Source organism: Ovis aries, chromosome 22 (assembly GCF_016772045.2).
Source record: "Ovis aries strain OAR_USU_Benz2616 breed Rambouillet chromosome 22, ARS-UI_Ramb_v3.0, whole genome shotgun sequence".
NCBI classification, from domain to species: Eukaryota; Metazoa; Chordata; class Mammalia; order Artiodactyla; family Bovidae; genus Ovis; species Ovis aries.
The window spans coordinates 51,018,913-51,044,089 of NC_056075.1; the positions used below are offsets into that span (position 1 = coordinate 51,018,913).

The following is a 25,177-nucleotide window of genomic DNA, read 5'->3' on the forward strand; positions in this document are numbered from 1 at the left end:
AGTCTCCTCTCTCATTTCTGATTTAACTTGAGTCCTCTCTTGTTTCCCTAGTCAGTCTAGCTAAGGGGTCCAGAGGCATGTCTGCCTCTCACCTGAGGAACAGGTGGGCACGACCCCTGCCAGGTCCCTTGGCAAATGTTGCCGGATCCCACAGTTCCCACAGGGGAGCTTCTGTCCACAGATGGATCAGCATGCTGCTGACGGTGCGACCTAGAGACAGCCATCCTGCCCGTATCCACGTGCTTTATCTTGTGTGACGGTGGCCCTCCCAGATTCTGCAGCATCAGTGCTGTTACACCAAAATCCCAACCATTCTGGCTTTTTTAAAAAATGGGAATGGTGGAACTTTACTTATAAACTTGACCAATGTGAGAATAATCTCCCCGGGGGGCGGGGGGAGATGGGAGAGCAACTTGTCCTCCAGGTGTGAAGGTGTGTCTGAAGCTACCATGGTTCAAAGAGCACAGTCTGGACGGAAGGAGACCCAGAGTGAGAGGGGGCAGGGCAGAGCGCAGGCCCTGGGGAGCAGAGGTGCGGGACGAGGCCCAGGCTGGCAGACGGCGGGCTCTTCTTTAGCTGTGCAGGGTGGCTCTCCACCAGGAGACAAACCCCCATCCCTGCAGTGCCCAGCAAAAAGACATATCCCAGATGGGCGAGAGCTCGATGCTTCACAACTACAAAAGTACTGGAAAAGCAGAGAAGTAAGCAGTTTTTATTGTCCTGGGCTAGGGAAGGCCCTCCAAGGAAGCCAATAAAAAAGAATGATCTCACTCATGAGTGAAGCTCCTTAGCAGCTGGCCATGACCCCGAACGGCAGCCCCACTTGTAGGGCCTGAGCCTTCGTGAACGTGCGTGGTTGCATGAAGACGTCCACGCGAGGATGGTCACAGCAGCAGATCTCACCAATGAAACAGCAGAAGTTTTTAATGTCAAAGACACATGAACAAAATTAAAAGCTGTGACAGGACATCCATGTGACGCAGAGCCCAAGATCAGCCCCTTCACGTGAGGAGGGAAGGTGTTCCTCACTGGTGTCCAGCTCTGTGCGACCCAGTGGACCACAGCCCGCTGGGCCCCTCTGTCCATGGGATTCTCCAGGCAAGGATACTGGCGTGGGTTGCCTTGCCCTTCACCAGGGGATCGTCCTGACCCAGGGATCAAACACGCGTCTTTTGTGTCTCCTGCATTGGGAGGCAGATTCTTTACCATCTGAGCCACCAGGAATGCACCCCAAACGGCAACAGCTCAGCCGAGAAGTAGCGAAGTCCGCGAGTGGCCTGAAAAGGAGCAGTCAGGGCAAGAGCAGAGATGTCCTGGGGGTGGGGGTGAGGCGGGGAGCTGCCCTGGAAAGATCAGGGGAACTCCTGGCTCGGAAGAGCAACACCGCGTGCGACCGGTGGCTGTACGCACATGGCCCCGCCCATGACGCCACGGCCCCGCACCACCACGCACCCGCCCCACGGGCCAGCCCCAGGTCCGCCCCGTGGCCACCGCCCCACGGCTCTACCCACGCCCCCACCCATGGCCCACACACCCACGGCCCCGCCTCCATGACCCCGCCCATGGCCCACACGGCCCCGCCCACGCCCCCATGGCCCACACGGCCCCGCCCACGCCCCCATGCCCAGCCCATGGCCCACACGGCCCCGCCCACGCCCCATGCCCCGCCCATGGTCCACACGGCCCCGCCCACGCCCCGTGCCCCGCCCATGGTCCACACGGCCCCGCCCACGCCCCATGCCCCGCCCATGGTCCACACGGCCCCGCCCACGCCCCCATGGCCCACACGGCCCCGCCCACGCCCCCATGCCCAGCCCATGGCCCACACGGCCCCGCCCACGCCCCATGCCCCGCCCATGGTCCACACGGCCCCGCCCACGCCCCGTGCCCCGCCCATGGTCCACACGGCCCCGCCCACGCCCCATGCCCCGCCCATGGTCCCATGGCCCACACGGCCCGCCGCCGCCGGCCCCAGCGGGTCTTTGATGCTGCAGGCTCACATCTACTCTCTGGGGGCCACGCTGAAGGCAGCCCTCGACTACGTGCCAGAGCCTGAGCCCCAGCCCAGGCTGAGCCAGGAGCTGGAGGCGCTGCTGGGCCAGATGCAGGCGGAGGACCCCGGGGACCGGCCCGACCTCCAGGTAAGCTCACAGGCCTGCCCCGCCTCACCCCGGGAAATACCCTGAACCCTGTGCGCCCCCGGCCCGCACTCGCACACCCAGTAAGCATGCAGCGCCCCCACCACCTGGTCATCCGGGCTCCTGACTTTTTTACTCCACTTCGGCGATTAAGGGTGCACCTTGTAATGGTCATGGGCGGGACAGAATCCGTAAGCTCCCCCAGCCCCGGGCCGTGACCCCAGAGCCTGGAAGGCTTAGCGGGCGGGGGTGGGGGCCGCGCCGGGGCGAGGGCGCGGGCTGAGCACCGCCCGCCGCAGAGCATCATCGCCCTGTGCGAGGAGAAGATGCGGCTCACGTCGTCCTGCCGCCTGTGCCGGAGCCTGTCGGCCGCCGGGAGGAGAGTGCTCTCCATCGAGTCCTTTGGGGCGCTCCAAGGTGAGCACACCCGCCAGCGGGCCAGCACGCGTGCCCAGGCACTACCGCGCATGCAGCCGTGCAGGTGTGAGTGTGTGTGCACGTCAGCACCAGCGTCCTCACACACCGTGGAAGCGCCCACACTTACATGCACGCGTATCCGAACAGATCACATGTGCCCCCCAGCACACACAGAAACATACATGTGCAAACTCGGACACACCTATTTAGGCCACTCAGCAGGCACACGCAGCGCACGCCCACAGCTCCCACACGCGCACACACGCACACCCAGTCAGAGGTGAGCGGCAGGGCATCTGGGAAGTGGGTGCTCACGCCCCCTCACCTCTGTCCTGCTCTGGGGGCCTTGGGGCCTGGACCCAGCACCATCCTCTGGCGGCCACCGAGCTCCTGCCACGCACGCTGTTGCTGAAGCATCTGGGACTTTCACGGCTCTGGGTGTACTCTCGAGTGGCACTTTGAACTAGTGCCAGCGTCTGCTGTGGGCTGTGCTCGAAGCACGGAGCCCGAGAGGGCCCTGGGGGAGGCAGAGCCTCTGGGGGCGGCAGGGCCCCTCTCCCAGCCAAGCAGCAGCTTTTCCCGCCAAGTCGGCGTTCATGGCGCTGCAGGGGCACCGGGCCCCGCTGGCGGTCCTAACAGCAGGGAGGCTCCAGGGCAGGGGGCTGCAGGCCCCCAGGAGTAGGAGGGCACAGAGCGGTTCACACAGACACGTGCGCGGGGAAGGTTGTGCGTCAAGATGAGGCGGGACTGCAGCCAGGTTTAATTTATTCCTTGGGGAAGGATCGCTTGTGTAATTATAATAGCAAAACGATGTGCTTTTTGGATGAGGTGATTAGACAGGGCTTAGGAAATGTTTCCCCTGCGGGAAACTCATCCTTGGTGGAGGCGGGGGTGGGGCACCCGAGCCTTGGAGGCTCATTAATTAGCCAGGATGGTGCGATTAAGGAGACAGGCCAGGGCGTCTCTGGACCAGTCCGGGGGGGTGGGCTGTGTGTGGCCAGGGGTCCTGCAGCAGTGCGTTCACTGGTGGCCGTGAGCAGCGGAGGCAGGGAGAGGCCCACCCAGGCTGCTGCCCTCCGCAGTGACCATGCCTTGCTCTCCGCCAGATGTCAGCGACATCACCTGGAGGGGGCGACTGGCCCCTAGAGGTGCAGGGCCCAAAAGGCAGCTGGGGGACTGTTCTGCTGACCCCGAGGCCCTGCCTGCCCCGGAGGGCTGGCCCCTGAGCCCCACCAGAGAAGGCCTGGAGCACCCCGGGACCCCGCCCTCCAAGGCTCTGCTGTCTTCCCCTGTGAAGAACGGAGAGAGCCCGGGTCAGGAAGAGCTGGCCCCCGAGAGGCTGGCCTGCCTCCTCCTGGACGCCCAGCGGCCCGCGGCTGACCAAGACAGAGGCTTCCTGGACAAGAGCCGCCTGAGAAAGGTGCGGACGCTCCCCCGGCTCCAGCCTGACGGCCTCGAGTCCGGCGCCCTCTGCCTGTCGCTCACCAACGTGAAAACCCCGCTGCCCACATCGGAATTCTTCTCTCCAGACCCCAAGAAGGCCTTTCCAGAGGGGAAACATGGCTTTTCCAGCTTCCAGGCACAGCCTGGATCCAGACTGTGGCCAGAGCGAGAGCTCGAGCTCCGTCGCCGAGGGGACAAGAGGGTGGGCAGCGGCAACCCCGCTCGGGAAAGTCCGCCGCCTGGTTCCGAGGGCCCTCGAGACGCGGGTGGAGACCCAGGGACTTCGGAGACTGACAGGGGGACTGCGGACGGAGCCGGGGAGCTGGACAGGGCGGCCGCCGAGCAGGTGGGTGACCGGGTCCCGGGTGACCGGGTCCCGCACGCCGTGTGGGGCCTGCGCACGCTCACGGGCGCCCTCCGAGTGCTGGTCATTTACCCCAAGGAAGGAGGGCAGCTTCAGCTTCACTTGGGCTCAGTTTCCAAGCTTTAAGACGGGGAACCAGGCATGCCTTTGCTGGGTTAGTTTTTCTCTCAAAGAGGCGCAGGGAGCAGCCTTTCCAGGACGAGGCCCAAGGGCTGTCTCCGCTCTGCTTCGCCAGCCCTGGTGCTCAGGGGCGTCTTTAAATTAGAAATTAATTAAGAATGTGGGTTGAGGTTGCTTACCTGTCAAGCTTGGTTGGAAAGGTGATAGTCGCTCAGTCTTGTCTGACTCTGTGCGATCCTATGGACTGCATCCCACCAGGCTCCTCTGTCCATGGGATTCTCCAGGCTAGAATACTGGAGTGGGTTGTCATGCCCTCCTCCAGGGAATCTTCCTGACCCAGGGATCAAACCCTGGTTTCCTGCGGTGCAGGCGGATTTTCTACCATGGGGCCTGAGCCGCGTTCTCCTCCTACGGAGTTCTGAGCAGCCACCGTGACCAGGGGGTGGGGTCTCCCTGGAGGAGGGTGGGGTCTCCCCAAGGAGGTGGGGTCTTCCGGGTGGAGGGCAGGTGGCGGGTGGGGCGGTGATCTTCCAGACCCGGCGTGCGTCCCTTCAGCCGTGTCGGAGTCATTGCAACCCTACCAACGTAGCCCACCAGGCTCCTCTGTCCTGGCGCTGTCTCTTTGCAAGCTGGGAAGGACAGAGAACGCCTGTAGAGCCAGCGTCCAGGAGGTTTGTGTGTTTTTAGCATGACCGCGGGTGATCTGAGTGGCCTGCAGCAGCCCTCAGCCCTCTTGTGGGCGGAAGTCTTGGCCCCAGCAAGTCACTCCCCCCAGGTGGGTCCCCGTGAGCATCTCGGGACAAAGCCACCTGGGGGTCTGTGGCCCAAATACGGGTGTATTTGGGGCAGTGCTGTTCCCCCGCCTCATCCCACCCCGCTCTGTGACCCAGGGCTTCTCTGGTGGGCCACATGGTAAGAGTCTGCCTGCAGGGTGGAGACCCAGGTTCAGTCCCCGGGTCAGGAGGATCCCCTGGAGAAGGAAATGGCAACCCACTCCAGTATTCTGGCCATGGACAGAGGAGCCTGGTAGGCTGCAGTCCATGGGGTCCCTGAGTCAGATACAGCTGAGGAACTTCACTGCTGACCCAGAGGTTCAAGGGGAGGGCTGACTGAGTTACATTTTTATTCATATCCTGACAAGCACCTGAGGGTAATTTACATGAAAAATATGGTTACTTTAAAATGGAAATCCCTCCTGGAGACCCCAGCACGCACTGACACGTGCTCAAGGCCCACACGCTGTCCACCCCACCCACACTGGCCCACGGCCCCGCCCCACCGTGTCCACCCACACAGCCGCACTTGTGTACATAGAGCCAGGCTCCGGGGTGAAAAACCTCAGGCCTGAGCCAGGGTCCCCACTCACCTTCAAATGCCCGACAGCCTCACGACAGCCCACGTCCCAGATGGGTGAACTGAGGCTTGGGACCACCCTGCAGAGGGTGGGTGGTGTCTGGAGGCAGAGCCCATGGCTGATGGGGAGCCCAGCCATGGTCTCAGCCACCAGCTTTCCTGCCCCAAAGACCTTTGGTGACTAGGCCCCCACACAGGCCACAGCTCGTCAGGTGTCAGGGACCCAGATCTCTGGAGAGCAGGTCCTGGTTGCAAAGCTGGCTGCTCCAACTCCACATACAGCAGGGGACTTGGGGAGCCCTGTGCCCCTAAATCCAGGCCACTGGCCAGGCACAGCCTGGGTGAGACTGGGGAGGGGAGCCACAGGACCAGGGCGGCTGCACCCTGGAGTAGAGTGGAGCCCGGGAGCAGTGAAGCCACCACCTCCGAACCTTCCTGTAAACACGCATGTCTGTGCCCGAGGGTGGTGGCTTGGCCTAGCTCCCCCCGTGGCCCCAAATCAGAGAACTCCCTCCCAGCTAAAGTCAGTCTTCTGATTCTGGGACTTTTATGGGATAGGGGTCACAAGGAAAGGGGGATACGTAACATGAAGTCAGTCTCAACCATTTCAAGCATGCAGGCGGGTGGCAGCAGGTACTCACACTGCTGTGCGAACATCACCACCACCGCCTCCAGAACTTTCTCATCTTCCCAAACTGAAACTCGCCCGCTTTGAGCATGGACCCCTCCTCCCCTCCCCCAGCCCTGACACCCTCCCATCTGCTTCCTGCCTCTGGCTGTGACCCCTCAGTCTGTGATGTGTGAGGAATCAGCGTCCCTCTGTGGCTGGCGTGTCGCTGACCGGGCTTTATCTGCATTGTTGCTGTGTCGGAATTCCCCTCTCGTTAGGGCTCAGCGATGTCCCTCGAGTGGATGGACCAACCATGCTTGTCCGTCCATCGCCCAAGGCTCCTGGGCTCTTCCACGTCTCTGCTCTTGTGCATCACGCTGTTTTGGACGTGGTTGTACAACTACATCTTCAAGACCTCGCTTTTAAGTGGGGTTGCTGGAGCGGACAGTAATTCTGCACCTGCCTCTCTGAGGGGCTGGAGCAGAGGGCAATTCCGCACCTGCTCTCTGAGGGGCTGGAGCAGACGGTAATTCTGCACCTGCTCTCTGAGGGGCCTCCATGCGGTTTCCACACTGTTGCGCGTTTTACGTTTCCGCTGGCTGTGCACAGGGATCTGGACTGTCCACTCGCCCCCAGTACCTGTTGTGTGGATGCCGGGACTCCCCCAGCCTGTCGTGCGGGGGGAGGAGCACACACACCGTGTTGGAGGCGGTCCTTGCCCTGTAAACCCCTCCCAGTTGCCTGCACCCTGAATGCGACTCCCCCACCCCCAGGGCGTCTCCCTGCAGGACCTCCTGACCAAGCTGGGCCGGCCCTTCAAGGAGTACGAGCTCTGGGCTCTGTCCCACGCGTGCCTCAGCACCCTGCGGACGCTCGGCCAGCACCCAGGTGACACCCCCCGCGGGTCCTCCCCCAGCCCGCCCACCCCAGCACATCTGGCCCAGGACCTGGGGGCCGAGTGGCCTCCCTCGCCCGTGTGCTGTGTGCACAGCCTGGGGTGGGGCAGCCGTGTCCACCCTGTGAGCCGGGGGCAGCCTGGGGTGTTGGCTCTGGTCTCAGGAACGAGGGGGTCAGAGCGCAGCTTAAAATGTGTGGGCCTTAGAGCGGGGACCCTGCAGTGGAGCCGGAGCCGCGTGGGGGGCTCAGCCCACGTCCTCTCAGCAGGGGTGACGCTGTCCCCTCTGGCTGGTGGGGGTGGTCTTGGGTGCTGTGATGCTCTGTGGCCCCCGAAGCTCCGCCCTGCCAGGCAGAGAGACGTCTCTGGCCCCACCGTGGCTCTGGCACATGACAGACAGGGCAGGCACTGCGGTGCGGCCACCCCCAGGCCCCGTGAGCCTCGGCTGCAGGTAGAGAGGGCCGGCCTCGCCCGAGGCCCCTCCCGGGCAGCACTCAGCGGGCGGGCCCGTTCCTCTGCCCCCCCTCCTCCCGCAGCGCCTGCGCCCCGGCAGCCACCCTGCCCTGCCCCCGGCTCGGCCAGCCCTCGGGGGCCCTGACCCGCGCCTCCTCCGCAGCCTGCCTGTGTCTGGACTCCGTGCTGGTGGCCGAGGACGGGGCCGTGCTGTTCGGGCCGCCTCCTGTCAACGGTGCGTGAGCGGGCTTGCCTGGGGGCTGCGGCAGCACCCGCAGCCGCGCTGAAGGGGGCTCAGCAGGGTTTGGGGTCTTCTCTCTCAGGCGCTTACAACGCGTTCTTCCTGGCTCCCGAGGTCGAAGAGCAGAAGCTGATGACCGAAAAGGTACCAGGGCTCTTCCACCCTCCTCGCCTCTTCCCACCCCTCCCGGGGCACCCACAGCCCCTCCCCGGGGCGCCCGAAGCCCCTTCCTGTGTCCTCCCGCACCCTCTCCCCTGACCTCACGCACCCCTCCCATAGCCTCCTGCACCCCCTCCCCTGACCTCCTGCAGCCTCTCCCCGGGGCGCCCGCAGCCCCTTCCTGTGCCCTCCCGAACCCCTCCCCTGACCTCCCGCACCCTCTCCCCTGACCTCCCGCACCCCCGCCATGGCTTCCCACACACCTCCTCTGACCTTCCACACCCCCTCCCCGACCTCCCGCACCCCCCTCCCCATGGTGCCCACACCTTGTCCAGAGAGCCTGGTGGGGAAAGGGCAGAGGACGGGCCCGGTGTGAGGACCACTAACCGGCCCCCAAGCACACGGTTTGTAAAGCGGGAGTGGATGGCAGGCAGGTGGGGTGGGGGCGTGCGGGGAGGCTTGGCCGGGAGCAGTGGTCCCGAGAGCCCAGGGGCGCTCGCCTCACACGTGGAGGAGGAAGGGCATCTGCTCAAGCCCAGGGGAGGCCCATACTCGGGAGCTAGAGTGGCAGGACGAGGGGAAGGCAGCCTGCCGCTCCAGGTGCTGGCGGAGAAGGCTGAGCAGCCGGCCTGTGACCCCCGGCCTCCCGGCCTCGAGACGCCCGTCCCCCAGCAGGGGCGGGGCCCAAGGAGGCCTCAGGAAGCGCTGGGACTTGGCCATTGTCCACCTTCCCTCCAACAATCAGCGAGCGATGAAGTAGTTGTCAGTCTAACAAAGCGAGTACAGGACTGTGTGCTGAGAGCTGGAAGCGCAGTGACGTCTCAACGCGGTGATCTGAGCTCGCACCTCAAGCGCCAAGGAGACGGACAGCGAACCAGACCCAGAGCGGAAAGAAGGAAGCAGGCAAGCGGAGAGCGGAAGTCAACGACGTGCGGACGGAAAAGCGGGAAGGAAACCAGCGCGAGACGGACCGGCTCTCGGAGAGACCAGGGGAACCGAGAAACTCGCTGAGAGCAGAACGTGCAGGGAGGCACAAACTACCGTCAGGAAGGGCGGGGCGCGCCCGCAGACCCTGCAGGCACCGAAAGGGAGGTGGCACACCACAGATGGCCCCTGACCTGCGACGGCTCAGACGGAGTGGGCATCAGCTCCCTCAAAGACATCAGCTACCTCAGCTCACCAAGACGAAATAGACCTTGAATAGCCCCGTAGCTGCTGAGGTGATTGAATCTGCAAGTTGACACTCCCTGAATCTCCAGGCCCCGACGGTTTTGCCTGGGAGCTCTGCTGAGCATGTTAAGAGGGACTAATGCCAGGTCCACACGGTCTATTCCAAGCACAGAAGTGAACACTTCCCAAACCATTTTATGAAGCTGTTATTACCCTGATGCCCAAACCAAAGATACTGCAACAAATACGCCTATAGGTCAGTGTTCCTCACAAGGATAAAGGCAAAAGCCCTTAACAAACAGATGCAAACAAACAGATGTTTTTAAACTGACGTGTAAAAACAGTTATACACCAAGTAGGGGTATTCTAGGGATGTGAGTTCAGGGATACATGGTTCAGTACTTGAAAACCACTCAGTGCAGTCCAACATAGGAACCAGCTAAAGAAGAACCCCATGATCACATCCAGTCCAGTCCAGTTCAGTTCAGTCACTCAGTCGTGTCCGACTCTTTGGACCCCATGAATCACAGCACGCCAGGCCTCCCTGTCCATCACCAACTCCCGGAGTTCACTCAGACTCACGTCCATCAAGTCTGTGATGTCATCCAGCCATCTCATCCTCTGTCGTCCCCTTTTTCTCCTGCCCCCAATCCCTCCCAGCATCAGGGTCTTTTCCAATGAGTCAACTCTTCGCATGAGGTGGCCAAAGGTACTGGACTTTCAGCTTTAGCATCATTCCTTCCAAAGAAATCCCAGGGCTGATCTTCAGAATGGACTGCTTGGATCTCCTTGCAGTCCAAGGGACTCCCCAGAGTCTTCTCCAACACCACAGTTCAAAAGCATCAATTCTTCAGCGCTCAGCCTTCTTCACAGTCCAACTCTCACATCCATACATGACCACAGGAAAAACCATAGCCTTGACTAGACGGACCTTAGTCGGCAAAGTAATGTCTCTCCTTTTAAATATACTATCTAGGTTGGTCATAACTTTTCTTCCAAGGAGTAAGCATCTTTTAATTTCATGGCTGCAGTCACAATCTGCAGTGATTCTGGAGCCCCAAAAAATAAAGTCTGACACTGTTTCTACTGTTTCCCCATCTATTTCCCATGAAGTGATGGGACCGGATGCCATGATCTTCGTTTTCTGAATGTTGATCTTTAAGCCAACTTTTCCACTCTCCTCTTTCACTTTCATCAAGAGGCTTTTTAGCTCCTCTTCACTTTCTGCCATAAGGGTGGTATCATCTGCATATCTGAGACGATTGATATTTCTCCCAGCAATCTTGATTCCAGCTTGTGTTTCTTCCAGTCCAGTGTTTCTCATGATGTACTCTGCACAGAAGTTAAATAAGCAGGGTGACAATATACAGCCTTGATGTACTCCTTTTCCTATTTGGAACCAGTCTGTTGTTCCATGTCCAGTTCTAACTGTTGCTTCCTGACCTGCATACAGATTTCTCAAGAGGCAGGTCAGGTGGTCTGGTATTCCCATCTCTTTCAGAATTTTCCACAGTTTATTGTGATCCACACAGTCAAAGGCTTTGGCATAGTCAATAAAGCAGAAATAGATGTTTTCTGGAACTCTCTTGCTTTTTAAATGATCCAGTGGATGTTGGCAATTTGATCTCTGGTTCCTCTGCTTTTTCTAAAACCAGCTTGAACATCAGGAAGTTCACGGTTCATGTATTGCTGAAGCCTGGCTTGGAGAATTTTGGGCATTACTTTACTAGCATATGAGATGAGTGCAATTGTGCAGTAGTTTGAGCATTCTTCGGCATGGCCTTTCTTTGGGATTGGAATGAAAACTGACCTTTTCCAGTCCTGTGGCCACTGCTGAGTTTTCCAAATTTGCTGGCATATTGAGTGCAGCACTTTCACAGCATCATCTTTCAGGATTTGAAACAGCTCAACTGGAATTCCATCACCTCCACTAGCTTTGTTCATAGTGATGCTTTCTAAGGCCCAGTTGACTTTACTTTCCAGGATGTCTGGCTCTAGATGAGTGATCACATCATCATGATTATCTGGGTCATGAAGATCTTTTTTGTACAGTTCTTCTGTGTATTCTTGCCACCTCTTCTTAATATCTTCTGCTTCTGTTAGGTCCAGACCATTTCTGTCCTTTATCGAGCCCATCTTTGCATGAAATGTTCCCTTGGTATCTCTAATTTTCTTGAAGAGATCTCTAATCTTTCCCATTCTGTTCTTTTCCTCTATTTCTTTGCATTGACCGCTGAAGAAGGCTTTCTTATCTCTTCTTGCTATTCTTTGGAACTCTAATTTGGCAAAATCTAACATCCATTTATTAAAAAAAAAAAAAAAAAAAACGAAAAATAGGAATAGAAGAAACTTCCTCAAAGAGCATCGACCAGAAGAACCATACAGTTAGCACCATACCTAGTGGAAAGGCTGCGGCCCAGAACAAGGGGAGGATGCCCGCTGACTCCACCCCACTCAGCATTGTCCTGGAAGTTCCAGCCACTGCAGCGACGCGAGAAAGCAGGAGTCCAGGAAGGAACGAATAAGGCAGCCTGCAGACGGCATGACTGTGTCCACAGAAAACGCAAAGGCGCTCCAAAGAATCCACAGAGAAGAAAAGAAAAGCCTCCCACGACTTAGAAGTGAGTTCTGAAAGGTCACAGCATATAAGGTAAACATTCAAAAATCAACTGTACTGTTTCTGTGCACTAGCAGTGAGCATGTGGACACTAAAATTAAAAACATCACACATTTTAATCACTCGAAAAAGTGAAATACTTAGATGTAAGTCAAACAGAGAATGTACAGACTTTGTATGCTGAAGGCCACAAAATGCTGATTAAAAAAAAAAAAGAGGTCTTTTGCTGCAGCAACGCGAGTGGGTACCCCGGGACCTCGGTCTGGAAGCAGAACTTCTCGGATTGTTTTAAGAAAATGGCAGACAAGCCCGACATGGGGGAAATCAACAGCTTCAATAAGGCCAAGCTGAAGAAGACTGAGACGCAGGAGAAGAACACCCTGCCGACCAAAGAGACCATTGAGCAGGAGAAGCAAGCAAAGTGAGATTTTCCTCGAACCTGGAGGATTCTCCACCGCATCATCTTGGAGACCCTAGCCGTGCTGTGGAGGAAGAGCCACCTGGAAGATGCACACGAGCAACAAGCTGCACTGTGAACCCGGGCACTCCGGGCCGTCGCCACCGGCCCGCGGGTCTCTGAAGGGGACCTTCCAATCGGACTGCCTGATTTCTCCGGTTTGCCCTGGAATATTATAGAAAATTATTTGTATGATTAATGAAAATAAAACACACCTCGTGGCAAAAAAAAAAAGAAAAAAGAAAAATTTGGGACGGAGGGCTAGGTGGAGTTGTTAGACTTGGCACTGGAAGCACTATCCTTAAATTTCTCCATAGAAGGAAAAATGGGTAAATTGAACTTTTCATCCAAATTTAAAATTGGCAAAATCACATTTACTCCGTGTGTGGAAAGCTGACTCAACCGCTGGAAGTCAGCGTAATGCATCACGTGAACTAAAGAAGAGAAGGCATCTGTTTGTATCAGGAGATACTAAGCTTCTGACAGAATTCAGCACTCACTCATAATAGAAATTCCCAGCAAACTAGGAACAGAAGGAAATGTCCTCAACTTGGTAAAGAATATTGACAAAAATAGCCAACAGATAATTAACGGTGAGAAGCTAGATAATTTACCCCTAAGACTGGGGAAAAGGCGAGAATGTCCCTTCTCATTCCTCAATACGGTACATTGATTTTAGCCTTTCTACTGAGCCTACACGTGTGCAGATCTGTATTAGCTCAGGTAACGCAGCAACAGGACAAGAAAAGGCAACATGTGTCGATGAGAAAGAAGAAAGAAGACTCTTTGCTTACAGCTGAGATGATTGAAATCATGTCAGAATCCCGAAGAATTCACAGGAATCTGGAACAGAGCAGTTATAGGAAGATCGCAGGTAAAAGAGGGAAGATACAAATGTCACTTTCCTGTTTACCAGCAGCAAACAATTAAGATCTGAAATTTAAAAAACAATACCGTTTATGGTAGCACCAAAAAAATCACTCATGTATAAATGTAACAAGATGTGTGTGAGACTAGTCGTAAAGACCTTGCCTGCCCATGCAGGAGACGTAAAAGACACGGGTTCAGTCGCTGAGTGGGGAAAACCCCTGGAGGAGGGCCTGGCAGCCCACTCCAGTATTCTTGCCTAGAGAATCCCATGGACAGAGGAGCCTGGAGGGCTCAGACCACGGGATCGCAAAGAGTCAGACACGACTGCGGTGACTTAGCATGCACACGTGTGTGTGAGATACATCTAAGGAAAACTAGCAAAACTAATACGAAAGAAACCGAAAAGCTAAGAAAGTGGGAAGGTAGTCCCTGTTCATAGATTGAAAGGCTCAATGTTAGTACCATGTCAGTTCTTCCCAACTTGATCTATAGATTCAATGCAATTCCAGTGAAAATTCCAGCAAGTTATTTTGTGGCTACCGATGAACCGATTCTAAGGTTTATGTGAAGAGGCAGGAGACTCGGAATAGCAGACACAGAACTGAAGAACAAAGTCAGAGGCCTGGCGCCGCTGCTGCTGCTGCTAAGTCGCTTCAGTCGTGTCCGACTCTGTGCCACCCCATAGACGGCAGCCCGCCAGGCTCCCCCGCCCCTGGGATTCTCCAGGCAAGAACACTGGAGTGGGGTGCCATTTCCTTCTCCACCCAGTTCTAAAACTGATTGTTAGCGACGGTAATCAAGTGTGGCTTTGGCAAAAGGAAAGGCAAATAATAACGGAACAAATAAAAAGAACAAGACTGCCCGGAAGCACCCACGCAAACACAGTCAACGGGTCTTCGGCAAAGCAGCGAAGGCCTTCCTAGGAGAAGCGACGGTCTCTCAACAGGCGGTGCGAGGACAGCAGGACACCCACATGCAACGGAATCCTCACGCAGACCTTGCACTTTTCATAAAACTGACTCGAAATGGGCCATAGCCCTCAGAGCTATAAAACTCCTAGAAGATAATGGAGGAGAAAATCTAGGGAAAAATGTAGATACAAAGCCAAAAGCATGGTCTATGGGAGAAACAGTGGATGCTGGACTCCATTAGAATTAGATGCTTGTGCTCCATAAAAGATGCAGTTAGGAGAGTGAGGAGTCAGGCCACAGATGGGAGCAAAACCCATATCTGACCAAGGACTTGTATCCCAAATATGCCAAGAACTCTTAAAAGTCTACAACAGAGTGCCTGAAGAACTATGGATGGAGGTTCGTAAAATTGTACAGAAGGCAGTGATCCAAACCATCCCCAAGAAAAAGAAATGCAAAAAGGCAAAATGGCTGTCTGAGGAGGCCTTAAAAATAGCTGAGAAAAGGAGAGAAGCGAAAGACGAAGGAGACAAGGAAAGATACACCCGTTTCAATGCAGAGTTCCAGGGAGCAGCAAGGAGAGAGACAAAAGCCTTCCTCAGCGATCAGTGCAGAGAAATAGAGGAAAACGATAGAATGGGAAAGACTAGAGAGCTCTTCAAGAAGATTAGAGATACCAAGGGAACATTTCATGCACAGATGGGCTCAATAAAGGACAGAAACGGTATGGCCTAACAGATGCAGAGGATATTAACAGGTGGCAAGAATACACAGAAGAACTGTACAAAAATGGTTTTAATGACCCAGATAACCACGATAGTGTGATCGCTCACCTAGATTCAGACATCGAGGAGTGCAACGTCAAGTGGGCCTTAAGAAGCATCACTACAAACAAAGCTAGTGGAGGTGATGGAATTCCAGTTGAGCTGTTTCAAATCCTAAAAGATGATGCTGTTAAAGTGCTGCACTCAATATGCCAGCAAATTTGGAAAACTCAGCAGTGGCCACAGGACTGGAAAAGATCAGTTTTCATTCCAGTCCCAAAGAAGGGCAATACCAAAGAATGCTCAAACTACCACACAATTGCACTCGTCTCACATTTCTAGCAAGGACATGCTCAAAATCTCTAAGCTAGGCTTCGAGAGGATGTGAACCAAGAACGTCCAGATGTTCAAGCTGGATTTAGAAAAGCAGAGGAACCAGAGATCAAATTGCCAACAACCACTGGATCATAGGAAAAGCAAGAGAGTTCCAGAAAAACATCTATTCTGTTTCACTGACTACACTAATGCCTTTGATTACGTGACTGTGGATCACAACAAAAATCCTTAAAAGAGATGGGTATACCAGACCACCTTACCTGCTCCTTGAGAAACCTGTATAGGGGTCAAGAAGCAACAGTTAGAACTTGACATGGAACAACAGACTGGCTCAAAATTGGGAAGGGAGTACATCAAGGCTGTATATTGTCACAATAATTTTGAACAGACACCTCACCAAAGAAGGTATCGTATGGCAAGTAAGCACGTGAAAGATGTCGCACTCTGTCCAGCACTCGGGATGCCAAGTAGAGCAGTGAGTTCCCACCACACACTCGGCAGACAGGCTAAAGTCAAACACTGACGACAGCAAAGGCCCGCAAGGGCGAGGAGCAGTGGGGACGCCCATCCGCTGCCACGGGGACCCGGACAACCCGGACGTCTTTCTTAGAGGAATGAAGCTTGTGTTCGCATGAAGTCCTGCACACGACTGTTCACGGCTTTGCCGGCCACAGCCCCAGCCTGGAGGTCTTTCAGCTCAGATGTCTGCAGCGGGCGCAGGGCGGCCCACAGAGCGGCGGCGGTGATGGAGCCGAGAGAGCAGCGTCGGCCCCGAGGGCTGTGTAGCGGGAGGTCCATTCATGTGAAATGACAAAATTAAGAACTGAGGAACAGAGGAATCGTTGCCAGCAACTAAGGCTGGAGGGGACAGGTTGGATCCTGGTGACAGCAGAGCCCCCATCGCGTGGGGCCCACACCAGGGGCCTGGCTGTGGCACTGTGCCCAGCCTTGCAGGGTGTCCCCGCCGGGGCTGGGGGAGGGCACCTGGGCCTCCCTGGGTCATCCCCTGCAGCTGTGTGAATCTACACTTACCTCAAAATTAGAAGAAAGTTGATAAATACTCAAAACTAACAACTTCCTACCGACCTGAACTAAATTAGGGGCTAAAGAGCCTCTGGAGAGTGACGAGGAGTGGGGAAGCTGCCTTAAAACTCAACCCAAACCCTAGCATCAGGGCGTCTGGCCACGTGACAGGTGGGGAAGGGGACCAAGTGTCAGACTCTACAGGCTCCAAAATCACTGCAGACGGTGGCCGCAGCCATGAATTTAAAAGATGCTTGCTCCTTGGAAGAAAAGCTATGACCAACCTAGACAGCATATTGAAAAGCAGAGATGTTACTTTGCCAACAAGGGTCTGTCTAGTCAAGGTTATGGTTTCTCCAGTGGTCATGTATGGATGTGAGACTTGGACTATAAAGAAAGCTGAGCACTGAAGAATTGATGCTTTTGAACTGTGGTGTTGGAGAAGACTCTTGAGAGTCCCTTGGACTGCAAGGAGATCCAACCAGTCCATCCTAAAGGAAGTCAACTGAATATTCATAGGAAGGACTAATGTTGAAGCTGAAACTCCAGTACTTTGGCCACCTGATGCCAAGAGCTGACTCACTGGAAAAGACCCTGATGCTGGAAAAGATTGAGGGCAGGAGGAGAAGGGGACGACAGAGGATGGGATGGTTGGATGGCATCACTGACTCAATGGACATGAGTTTGAGTGAACTCCGGGAGTTGGTGATGGACAGGGAGGCCTGGAGTGCTGCGATTCATGGGGTCGCAGAGTCGGACACAACTGAGCGACTGGACAATGACTTGGTATAGTCTGCTGTGTCTGTGTTTCCGGGCAGGAGCCCCGTAGGAAGGGCCCCCGGGTCCCCCACCCCCGGGCTCCACTGCACCGACGGCTGGGACCCGGCCACGCTGAGTCTTCACACCATGGAAACCCACCAGCGCTGAACTCAGGGCTTGGTTCCCCGTCTTGTCAGTGGGCTGGACTCAATGGCGGCTGTGCGGGATGAACATGACAAGGTTGAACCAGAGTGCGTCGGGTCCGGGACGACCCCGTGGGGTTCGGCAAGGGCACCGGACTCGGCACAGAGGGGCGCTGTGGCTCTGGTTTCGCTTTCACTTTTTGAGAGAAACAAAGGTATTGGCCCCACGCAGGTCGGAAGCTCCTGTTGGTCACAGGTCGGCTGCAGATACAAGAGTCAGATGGAAATCAGGGGGGCCCTCGGGGAGAAGCGGCCGACTGCACGAGCTTGCAGGGAGGAGCATCGGCCCTTCCGTGACACCCTCCAGTGTGTGTGCCACGCCCCTCGTGTCAGCACATCCTAGAACAGACCTCTGTGGGCACCGGGAGGATGTGCTTCTGTTCAGGGAGCCTGTTGTCAGCATTTAGCAGCACGGTAGGATTCTGGGGGACTCTGGGCCTCGGGCCCCCGCGGGGCCACCGTCCCTTCGTGGAGAGCAAGCTGGAAGGTGTGGCCGGGGCCCAGGTCTTCCTGCTCATGCTGAGGCTCTGACGCCTGTGGGTACTGGTCAGAGCCCCAGGCCAGAGCCTGGCATGCAGCTCAGGGTCTGTGGTGGGGCCTCCAGGCTCTGAGGACGGCCCCCGCTCGTGGGCAGTTCTGAGCCCGCGGCCCACCCTTCTCCCCACCCAGGCCTCTGTATATTGTGTGGCCGCGGTCCTGTGGACGGCCGCCAAGTTCAGTGTCCCCCAAGACCGCAAGCTGGCCCTGCCACGCAGGCTCAAGACGCTCCTCCTGCACATGGCCAGACGCAGCGCCCAGGAGCGGCCTTCTGCCGCGGAAGCCATCGAGGTACCTGCACTGTGGGGGGCCGGACAGGCTCTCGTCTCGGGGGGAGGTCAGGGTTGGACGGGGAGCACGTGGGTTCATTTGTGGATGGGCGGCCAGGGGCCCCTGCTGCTCATCTCACGACCTTCCCCCAGCCTGTCCCGGTCTCCAGTGCATCCACCGGCCGGGTGGAAAGGGGTAGCCTGGGCCGAGCACGGACCCCACATGCCCAACTTCCCCATACTTCCCCACGGGTCCGCCAGGCTGGGTGTAGCCCCTCGACCCGTGGCGTCCCAGCTGACCACAGCCAGGACAGCCGGGGACTCTGAATCGCAGCCCAGCCCCCAGGCTCTCCCCACGAAGGGGTGCTGTGGGGTCTTCCTGCTGAGAAGCCCCAGGCCTCCGGCTGCCACCCCACACTCCGACCGGCTTCGCCCCGAGAGTGCACAGCGCGGCCGTGTGTCTGGATGCTGGGCTGTGCTTGCTTTCAGACCTGCAGTGGTTACCTCCTGCAGCGGGGCATGGACAGCCGCAAGATCCTGGCCCACCTGAGGGCGCTGACCTGCCAGGTAAGCTGGGCGCGGCAGACCCCGCAGACCCTCTGTGCTACGCCGGGCCGTCGGGAGAGGCTCCCGCTCTTCCTGCTCAAGGAGGAGGAGACCCTGGGCCAGGGCAGCAGGTCACTCCCCATCCGCTGGCCTGACTGTGCCGCTCTCGGGGGCCCAGGCCCCCGCCCTGGTGTCTGCTGAACCCCTGGCACGTCCTGGGGGTCGCAGAGTGACCCTCAGCTTCCGGGCGTGCTGACGGTGGTGACACCATTCCTTGGATGCGACATGCACTCGCCACCCTCATCCACGTGAGGCCTGGCTGCCCCAGGCCTGACCGGCCCCCACCCCAGGAACCAGCAGAACTCGCTGCTCCCAGAAGCCCATGGCCCCGGGGCTCCCGCTCCAGAGAGACGGAAGCCAGGCCCGTGGGCGCTGGGGGCGCTCAGGCTGCAGAGGCCACGCCTCCAGGGCCTCACGTTCATCCTGCGGAGCTGGCCGCGTCCTTCTGCCCCAGGTTTACCAGGAAGAGGAGACCGTTGGTCTGCAGCGCGCTTTCTCGGTGGTTGAGGTGGACCCCAGCCTGGCAGCCGCACCCAGGCCTAACTCAGGTGGGCCTTGGGACTGGCCCTCTCTGCCTCCCCTGCCCCAGGCCTGTCATCGCCCCTGCCTCCAGGAGTCCAGCCCCGTGTGGACGCTGGATGTGGCCAAGGACCCCAGACGGCGTGTCCAGAGCTGGCCCCCAGCCACCCTGCCTCACACCCCCCGGCTCCTCTGACCCTGCATTCAGGCCTCCCTGTGTCCAGTGGCCAGGGCGGGTGACTTGCCTCTGCCTCGCAGCCCATGTCTCCCAGCGCACCCCGCCAGCACACGGCCCACAGAGCCTCCCGTCTGCGGCCGGGCCACTGACCTGTTCCAGCCTTCCAGCCATGCAGCCAAGTACTGCGCCCTCCCTGCCAGCTCGGGGCAGCCCTGGACGCGCCTCCCTCAGCCTCTCTCCTTGGATTTTCCCTCGCAGTGGCCCTGGGCTTGCTGGGCCCATCCAGGCAGTGCCCATGAAGGCCCGCACTCCCTATGGCCGGCCCCTATGAAGGCAGCGTCCACAAAGGCCCTCACCCACTAAGGCCCGCACTCCCGATGGCCCACACTTGCCATGGCCAGCACTCCCGATAGCCGGCCCCCACGAAGGCCCTCGCCCACCCCGGTCACCCCGTGTTTGTCCCCAGACCTCATGCGGATCGCTGACGACAGCAGGCTTGTGGCCGAGCAGGGCCCAGTGCCGGGTCAGCCCTCTGGCCTCCAAGGGGCCGTGCTGCTCCCAGAGGCGCTCACCGCTCCAGTCAGTTACTGCAGGCCCACCGTCCTTACTGCGGATGCAGCTGTCTCCAGGTGAGTGCCGCTCCTGGGGGCTGGAGGGGACCCAGGCGCCCCCTGAGCGTCATCTGCTCCACTCACAGGGACAGGCCCGCCCTGACCTCAGGGCCAGCGGAGAGCCCAGAAGCCACAGGAGGCCAGCTGGACCCACAGGGCGATGGGAAGAAGGCCGTCACGGCCCCTAGCCCAGAGACAGCTGTGCAGCTGGTGCCCAGCCCCCATGGGCCCCTCAGGGAGTCAGCACCAAGAGGCTCAGCCCAGGGGTGCCCCTGGACCCCTGCCAGCCCACCAGAGGGGCCGTCAATGCCAACACCACAATCTCCAGCCCCACCCCCGCCCCTGGAGAGACAGGAGTTCTCTGAGGATCGAGGGGCAGAGGAGCCCATCCCAATTCGAGCATCTTCTGATGCGCTTGGGCCCCCTACAGCGCCCCTCAGCCCTCGCCCCCCAGCTGAGCCGCCTAGAAGCAGGACCACCCAGGAGGCAGGCCAGGAGCCTGAGAGCCCCCCATTAGCCGCACAGGGCCCCTCCCCGGCCACGGGGAATCCAGACAGCCCTGGGGCCACCCCAGGAGGCCAGCCCGAGGCGCCCCAGCCAGCAGACCGCAAGCTGTGTCCATCCAGCGTGGACGCCCCGCCCCTCCCGGAGGGGGCAGCCTGCGCGTCACTGCAGGAGGCCACGCGCCTCATCCAGGAGGAGTTTGCCTTCGACGGCTACCTGGACCGCGGGCTGGAGGCTCTAATCATGGGTACCAAGGGTCATGGCCCAGGAGCCGGGGTGGGCACGCAGGGATGGGGGAGATCACCTTGGAGCCCAACGCCACGCTGCGGCCCAGCACGGGCGGAGCAGGAGGAGGGTCCCAGACCCACCAGCCCCCGGACCCGGAAAATTGCTCACAGCATCCTGACTCTTCCCTCCGCCAACGCAGGGGAGTACATTTACGCCCTGAAAGACCTCACCTACGCCACGTTCTGCGGGGCCATCTCGGAAAAGTTCTGTGACCTCTACTGGGGCGAGAGGCTGCTGCAGAGCCTCTTCAACGTGGTGAACGGACGGACGCCGCCTTCCGGGAAGTAAGACCCCTCCTGGCGCGGACCCCCGGCTCCTCCGCCTGGGCCCCTACCCCCCGCCTGCCCCGGGGGCTCGCCTCCTGCCGGAGCCCAGCTGGGCGCCCTCCCTAGAGCAGCCACCACGGCCCCCCTTTTGGCCGAAGCGCTGCCTGTGCAGCCGCTGCTCTGGTGGGAAGGGGGCGCCTCCCCTCCCTGGGCCAGCCCCCTGGGGCGTGGGCGGGCGCCCCTGCAGGGACATGTCCCCCCCCCCCAGCTGCCCAGCTCCCTCCTGGGTTGGAGGGGAGGTGGCAGCTGCAGGAGTCAGGGCCGGTGGGCTTCCCTCCCCAGCGCTCCTGGCCCCCACTCTTCACAGGACAGGCCCGGTGACTGTGGCCCAACCCCTCCTGGGGGCCACAGAGCGCGATGTGGGCAGGGGACCTGGCAGGCTTGTGCCTGGAAGGGCAGGGCGCACTGACTCCCAGGCTAGCCCAAACCCCGTCTCAGCCTCAGTCCTCCCGGGCCCCCAGCACCCCACACTGAGGGCCACGCACACCTGCCTTCCACCCCAGCCGAGCCCTGTTTTCACAGCACTGCGGGAGGGGCCTCGAGGGGAGACAGGTGCCCAGAAAGTCCTCTGTCCAAGGGCTTGTGTCCACCGTGCTTGCGGCCAGGCTGTCCCAGAGGTGCGGGCAGGGCCTCCGTCCCAAGGTCCCCACCTTCCACCCAGGGGCACCTCCGGTCAGACTGGGGGGGGATCCCGGGGGCTCCTGCAGGGTCCTCCGTTCTGATGACAGTGCTTCCGAAGAGACTGGGTCGCAGCTCGAGGGGAGCGGGGCCTGCGCTCCGAGCAGCTGCTCGCCGTCCAGCAGGAGGGCCTCGTGCCTCGGGCCGGGGGAGACCGGCATCTGGGGTGAGACCTTCCTCCAGGGGGTCTGTTCTGTGGGGGGAGGGTGGGGGAGTGCTCCCCAGGCACTCAGTGGGCGGCAAGGGCGAGGGCTGGGGCAGCAGTGTGGTGACGGGGTGACAGTGGCATCCTTACTGGACACGAGCCATTTAAGACATTGAGGTGCTTCCTGCAGCTGGAGCCCCAGGCTCCTGATGACGCCCCAAAGCCCGTCGGACGGGTCCCAGCCCTAGGGGCCAGGCAGTTGCGGCTGTGCTCACGCGCAGGATGGCCCCCGGACCGCATGCACTCCGGCACCGTGCGCCAGTGGAGGTGCCCGAGAACAGCCCGCTGCTCGCGGGGACCCCGGGTTCCCAGGTCCCTCTGCCTCGTCTGAGAACAGGCCCAGGTTCCCTGGGATCTCTGTCCTGACTCCGCCCTGCACGGCGGCCCACTGGGAAGGGGACCCCGAGGACCCTCCCAGCCCCTCCTCGGGACCTGACGCTTCTCCCTACAGTCAGGGCTGGACTGTCTCCCGGAACCCACGTCGTCACGTGTGACCCCCTCTCCTCTGTCCAGGGAAGGAGAAGCCGGGTGTGGACTCGGATGAGCTCTCTCGGGGCAACTTCGAAGTGGGGTTCCGGCCTCAGCAGTCCGTCAAAGCCGGGAGGGAGCGGCAGCCGGAGGCCCAGCTGCAGGGCGGGGGCCCGGCGGGGGGTGGCGAGGCCGAGTCCCGGCCCCCCCAGCCCCCTGAGCGCGGCCTGGCGGTGAGCCCCGCCCCACCGGGCGCGCTGAGCTGCAGCCCCGGCTGGTGCAGTGCCTTCTATGAGGCCGACTGCTTCGGCCCCGACGTGCACAGCTACGTGCAAGAGCTGGCCGGGCAGAAGGCTTCCGGGGACCCTGCGGCCAACGCCCAGAGTCCGGTGAGCCCTGCGTCCGCTGGGGGGGAGGGTGCTCGGCCCCGCCCCGCGCTTCTCTCGGCTTGGAGGTGGCGGGGCTCGGCCCGCGCTTGTCCCAGCTTGGAGGACGGTGCTCGGCCCGGCGCTTGTCTCGGCTTGAGCGGGGGGAGGGTGCTCGGCCCCGCGCTTATCTCCGCTTGGTGGAGGGTGGGGGGGACGGGGCTCAGCCCCGCGCCTGTCTCGGCTTGGGGGCGGGGTCAGGGCTCGGCCCCGCGCGCTGCGGGCAAGGAGGACGCGCTGCGGGCAAGGAGGACGTATCCGAGCCAGGGCTCCCAGTTCCCACCTGTTCCCGCTGCCACCATGCTGGGCAGGGCCCCCACTGTGTGTCCTCCAAGGGGGCTTGTGTTCATGTGCGTGCATCCACCATCTCGGGGGCAGGAAGCAGCTTCTCTCTTTTGGGCTCTTGGCCACCAGGGGCCGGCTGGCAGGAGGTCACCTTGCCCTGGGGACCACAGCTGGGTTTGGGCAGCAGGGTCAGCATGACAGGTGAGAACCACCTGGCCCGTGGCGGTCAGCTCGGGTCGGCTCGGCCAGGCCCCAGGGTCGCTTCTCTGGTGGGCAGCACACTGTGCATGCCCCTCCGGGTCAGGCGCAGCCCCGGCTCCTCCCAGGTCAGCAGGGTGACGGCAGGTCCTGGATGAGAGCATCCAGGCCTGGCCCTCCGAACCCCAGGTCTCTGCCCAGTCACTGCGGGTCTGCCCCTCCACGACCAGGAGCCCTGACCTGGACTGCGGACCCCTCCTGAGTGACCAGGCTCCCACCTGGGCGACAGCCACGCAGGGTGGGCCCTGGGGGGCAGACAGGAGGGAACGGCCAGCAGCCGGGCACCCCACTCCCGCCCCCCACCGCCTGCAGCCCCGCGCCGCGAGCCTCAGCACCGTCCAGCCCCACCTTCCTGAGTGTCCGCACCCGGCTACGCAGTGCCAGGAGAGGAGGAGCCCAGCAGGCCTCAGTCCCGGAGAGCCAGCAGCCTCCTGTGCTCTCGGCAGCCGCGCACCGTGTGTGTGCTGAGTCGTGCCCGGCTCTGCGACCCCAGGGACTGTGGGCTGCCAGGCCCCTCTGTCCATGGGACTCTCCGGGCAGGAACACTGGAGTGGGCTGCCACACCCTACCCCAGGGGTCTTCCCTCCCAGGGACTCCCGCCTCGCGCACTGACGGGCGGGCTCTTGGCCGCTGTGCCACCTGGGAAACCCCACACGCACTGTAACTGAATCTAATAGAGAAGAGACCCTGGGGTGGGGGTCCCCAAACCCTGTGGGCTTCCCTGGCACCCCTCAACTCTGAGCCCAGGCACCCACAGCATCCCACCAACACTGCTGTCACGCTGACCTCAGCTGGACCAAGAGACAGGACCCCAGACGAGGGCCACTGGGCGGTGGGGCCAGGAGGACGTGGCCCGGTCAGAGGCAGCTCCACGCGGACCTGCCAGCAGCCCCCACTCAACGGTGCTGGGCAGGGCGGCGGGCTGGCCTGGGAGTCCTCTGATGGCATGGGTGACACGCTCCAGTGTCACAGGTCATGACCTCTGATACCACAGGTCATGTCCTTGGATGTCACAGGTCATGACCTCTGACACCACAGGTCATGTCCTCGTATATTACGTGTCATGATGTTTGACACCACAAGTCACAGCCTTGGATGTCACAGGTCACGATTGCTGGTGGCATTATGTCAGTGTGGGCCCCTGAGGACAGGCAGCCTGTTTCCAGCCCGCGCTGTGCTCAGGGCTGGGGAGGGTGCTGCCTGTGGCCTCCTGGGCAGGTGCCTGGTGGGGTCGTCGGGGCCCTTGTCCTCAATCCCAGGCTCTCCTGGCATGGCCGCTCCTGGAGGGAGACTGGGCCATGGATGAGCCTGGCTGCCCCGCGTCCCACGAGGGTCCTTAAAGGTATACGGGAGACCAGCTCGGGTCCCAGACGCGCTGGGCCGCTATCTGTGGCTTGCTCGCTGGCAACCCCACGGCCAGGAGGAGGCTCCCACGCCGGGTCCCACAGCGGCTCTGCAGGCGGTGCACTCGGGGGCCGGTCCCGAGGGGCACGGTGGGCGGGGGCACGCCGGGCGGGGGCACGCCGGGCGGGAGACTGGTGTCTCTCCCTTCTTCCTGCCCCCGGAAGGCGTATGCCCTGGACCCTGAGTGCGGGCAGGTGGGTCAGGACTTCTGCTCTTGCCTCGGGTGACCCTGACCCCAGCGCCACACTCGGAGACCCACCGTGTCCGTTTCAAACAGGGGCCTTGGAAAACACAAAAGGCATAAAAATCCCGT

The 25,177-nt window shown here is 60.0% G+C and overlaps 2 protein-coding genes across 4 annotated transcripts in view; both read left to right on the plus strand.

Moving 5' to 3' along the window:
- KNDC1 (kinase non-catalytic C-lobe domain containing 1) overlaps positions 1-25,177 on the plus strand; it is a 53,490-nt gene that overhangs the window by 13,161 nt on the left and 15,152 nt on the right. For 2 of the 3 annotated variants that reach the window (XM_027960304.2, XM_042238516.1), the window contains exons 4-17: positions 1,995-2,141; positions 2,438-2,555; positions 3,662-4,344; positions 7,219-7,333; positions 7,957-8,028; positions 8,117-8,178; positions 17,973-18,131; positions 18,599-18,676; positions 19,170-19,263; positions 19,879-20,041; positions 20,110-20,774; positions 20,955-21,099; positions 21,849-21,985; positions 22,538-22,881. In XM_027960304.2, the coding sequence (XP_027816105.1) occupies positions 1,995-2,141; positions 2,438-2,555; positions 3,662-4,344; positions 7,219-7,333; positions 7,957-8,028; positions 8,117-8,178; positions 17,973-18,131; positions 18,599-18,676; positions 19,170-19,263; positions 19,879-20,041; positions 20,110-20,774; positions 20,955-21,099; positions 21,849-21,985; positions 22,538-22,881 (2,982 nt within the window). The remainder of the gene's footprint in view (positions 1-1,994; positions 2,142-2,437; positions 2,556-3,661; positions 4,345-7,218; positions 7,334-7,956; positions 8,029-8,116; positions 8,179-17,972; positions 18,132-18,598; positions 18,677-19,169; positions 19,264-19,878; positions 20,042-20,109; positions 20,775-20,954; positions 21,100-21,848; positions 21,986-22,537; positions 22,882-25,177) is intronic. The other variant, XM_042238515.1, reaches the window with a different exon arrangement.
- Positions 12,198-12,678, plus strand: LOC114110275 (thymosin beta-10-like). Its single transcript, XM_042238517.2, has one exon. It carries the CDS (start codon positions 12,277-12,279, stop codon positions 12,403-12,405), a length of 129 nt encoding a protein of 42 aa, XP_042094451.1. The 5' UTR covers positions 12,198-12,276; the 3' UTR covers positions 12,406-12,678.

Coding starts and splice junctions, on each gene's coding strand:
- LOC114110275 (XM_042238517.2), top strand. CDS start 12,277: ATGGCAGACAAGCCCGACATGGGGGAAATCAACAGCTTCAATAAGGCC.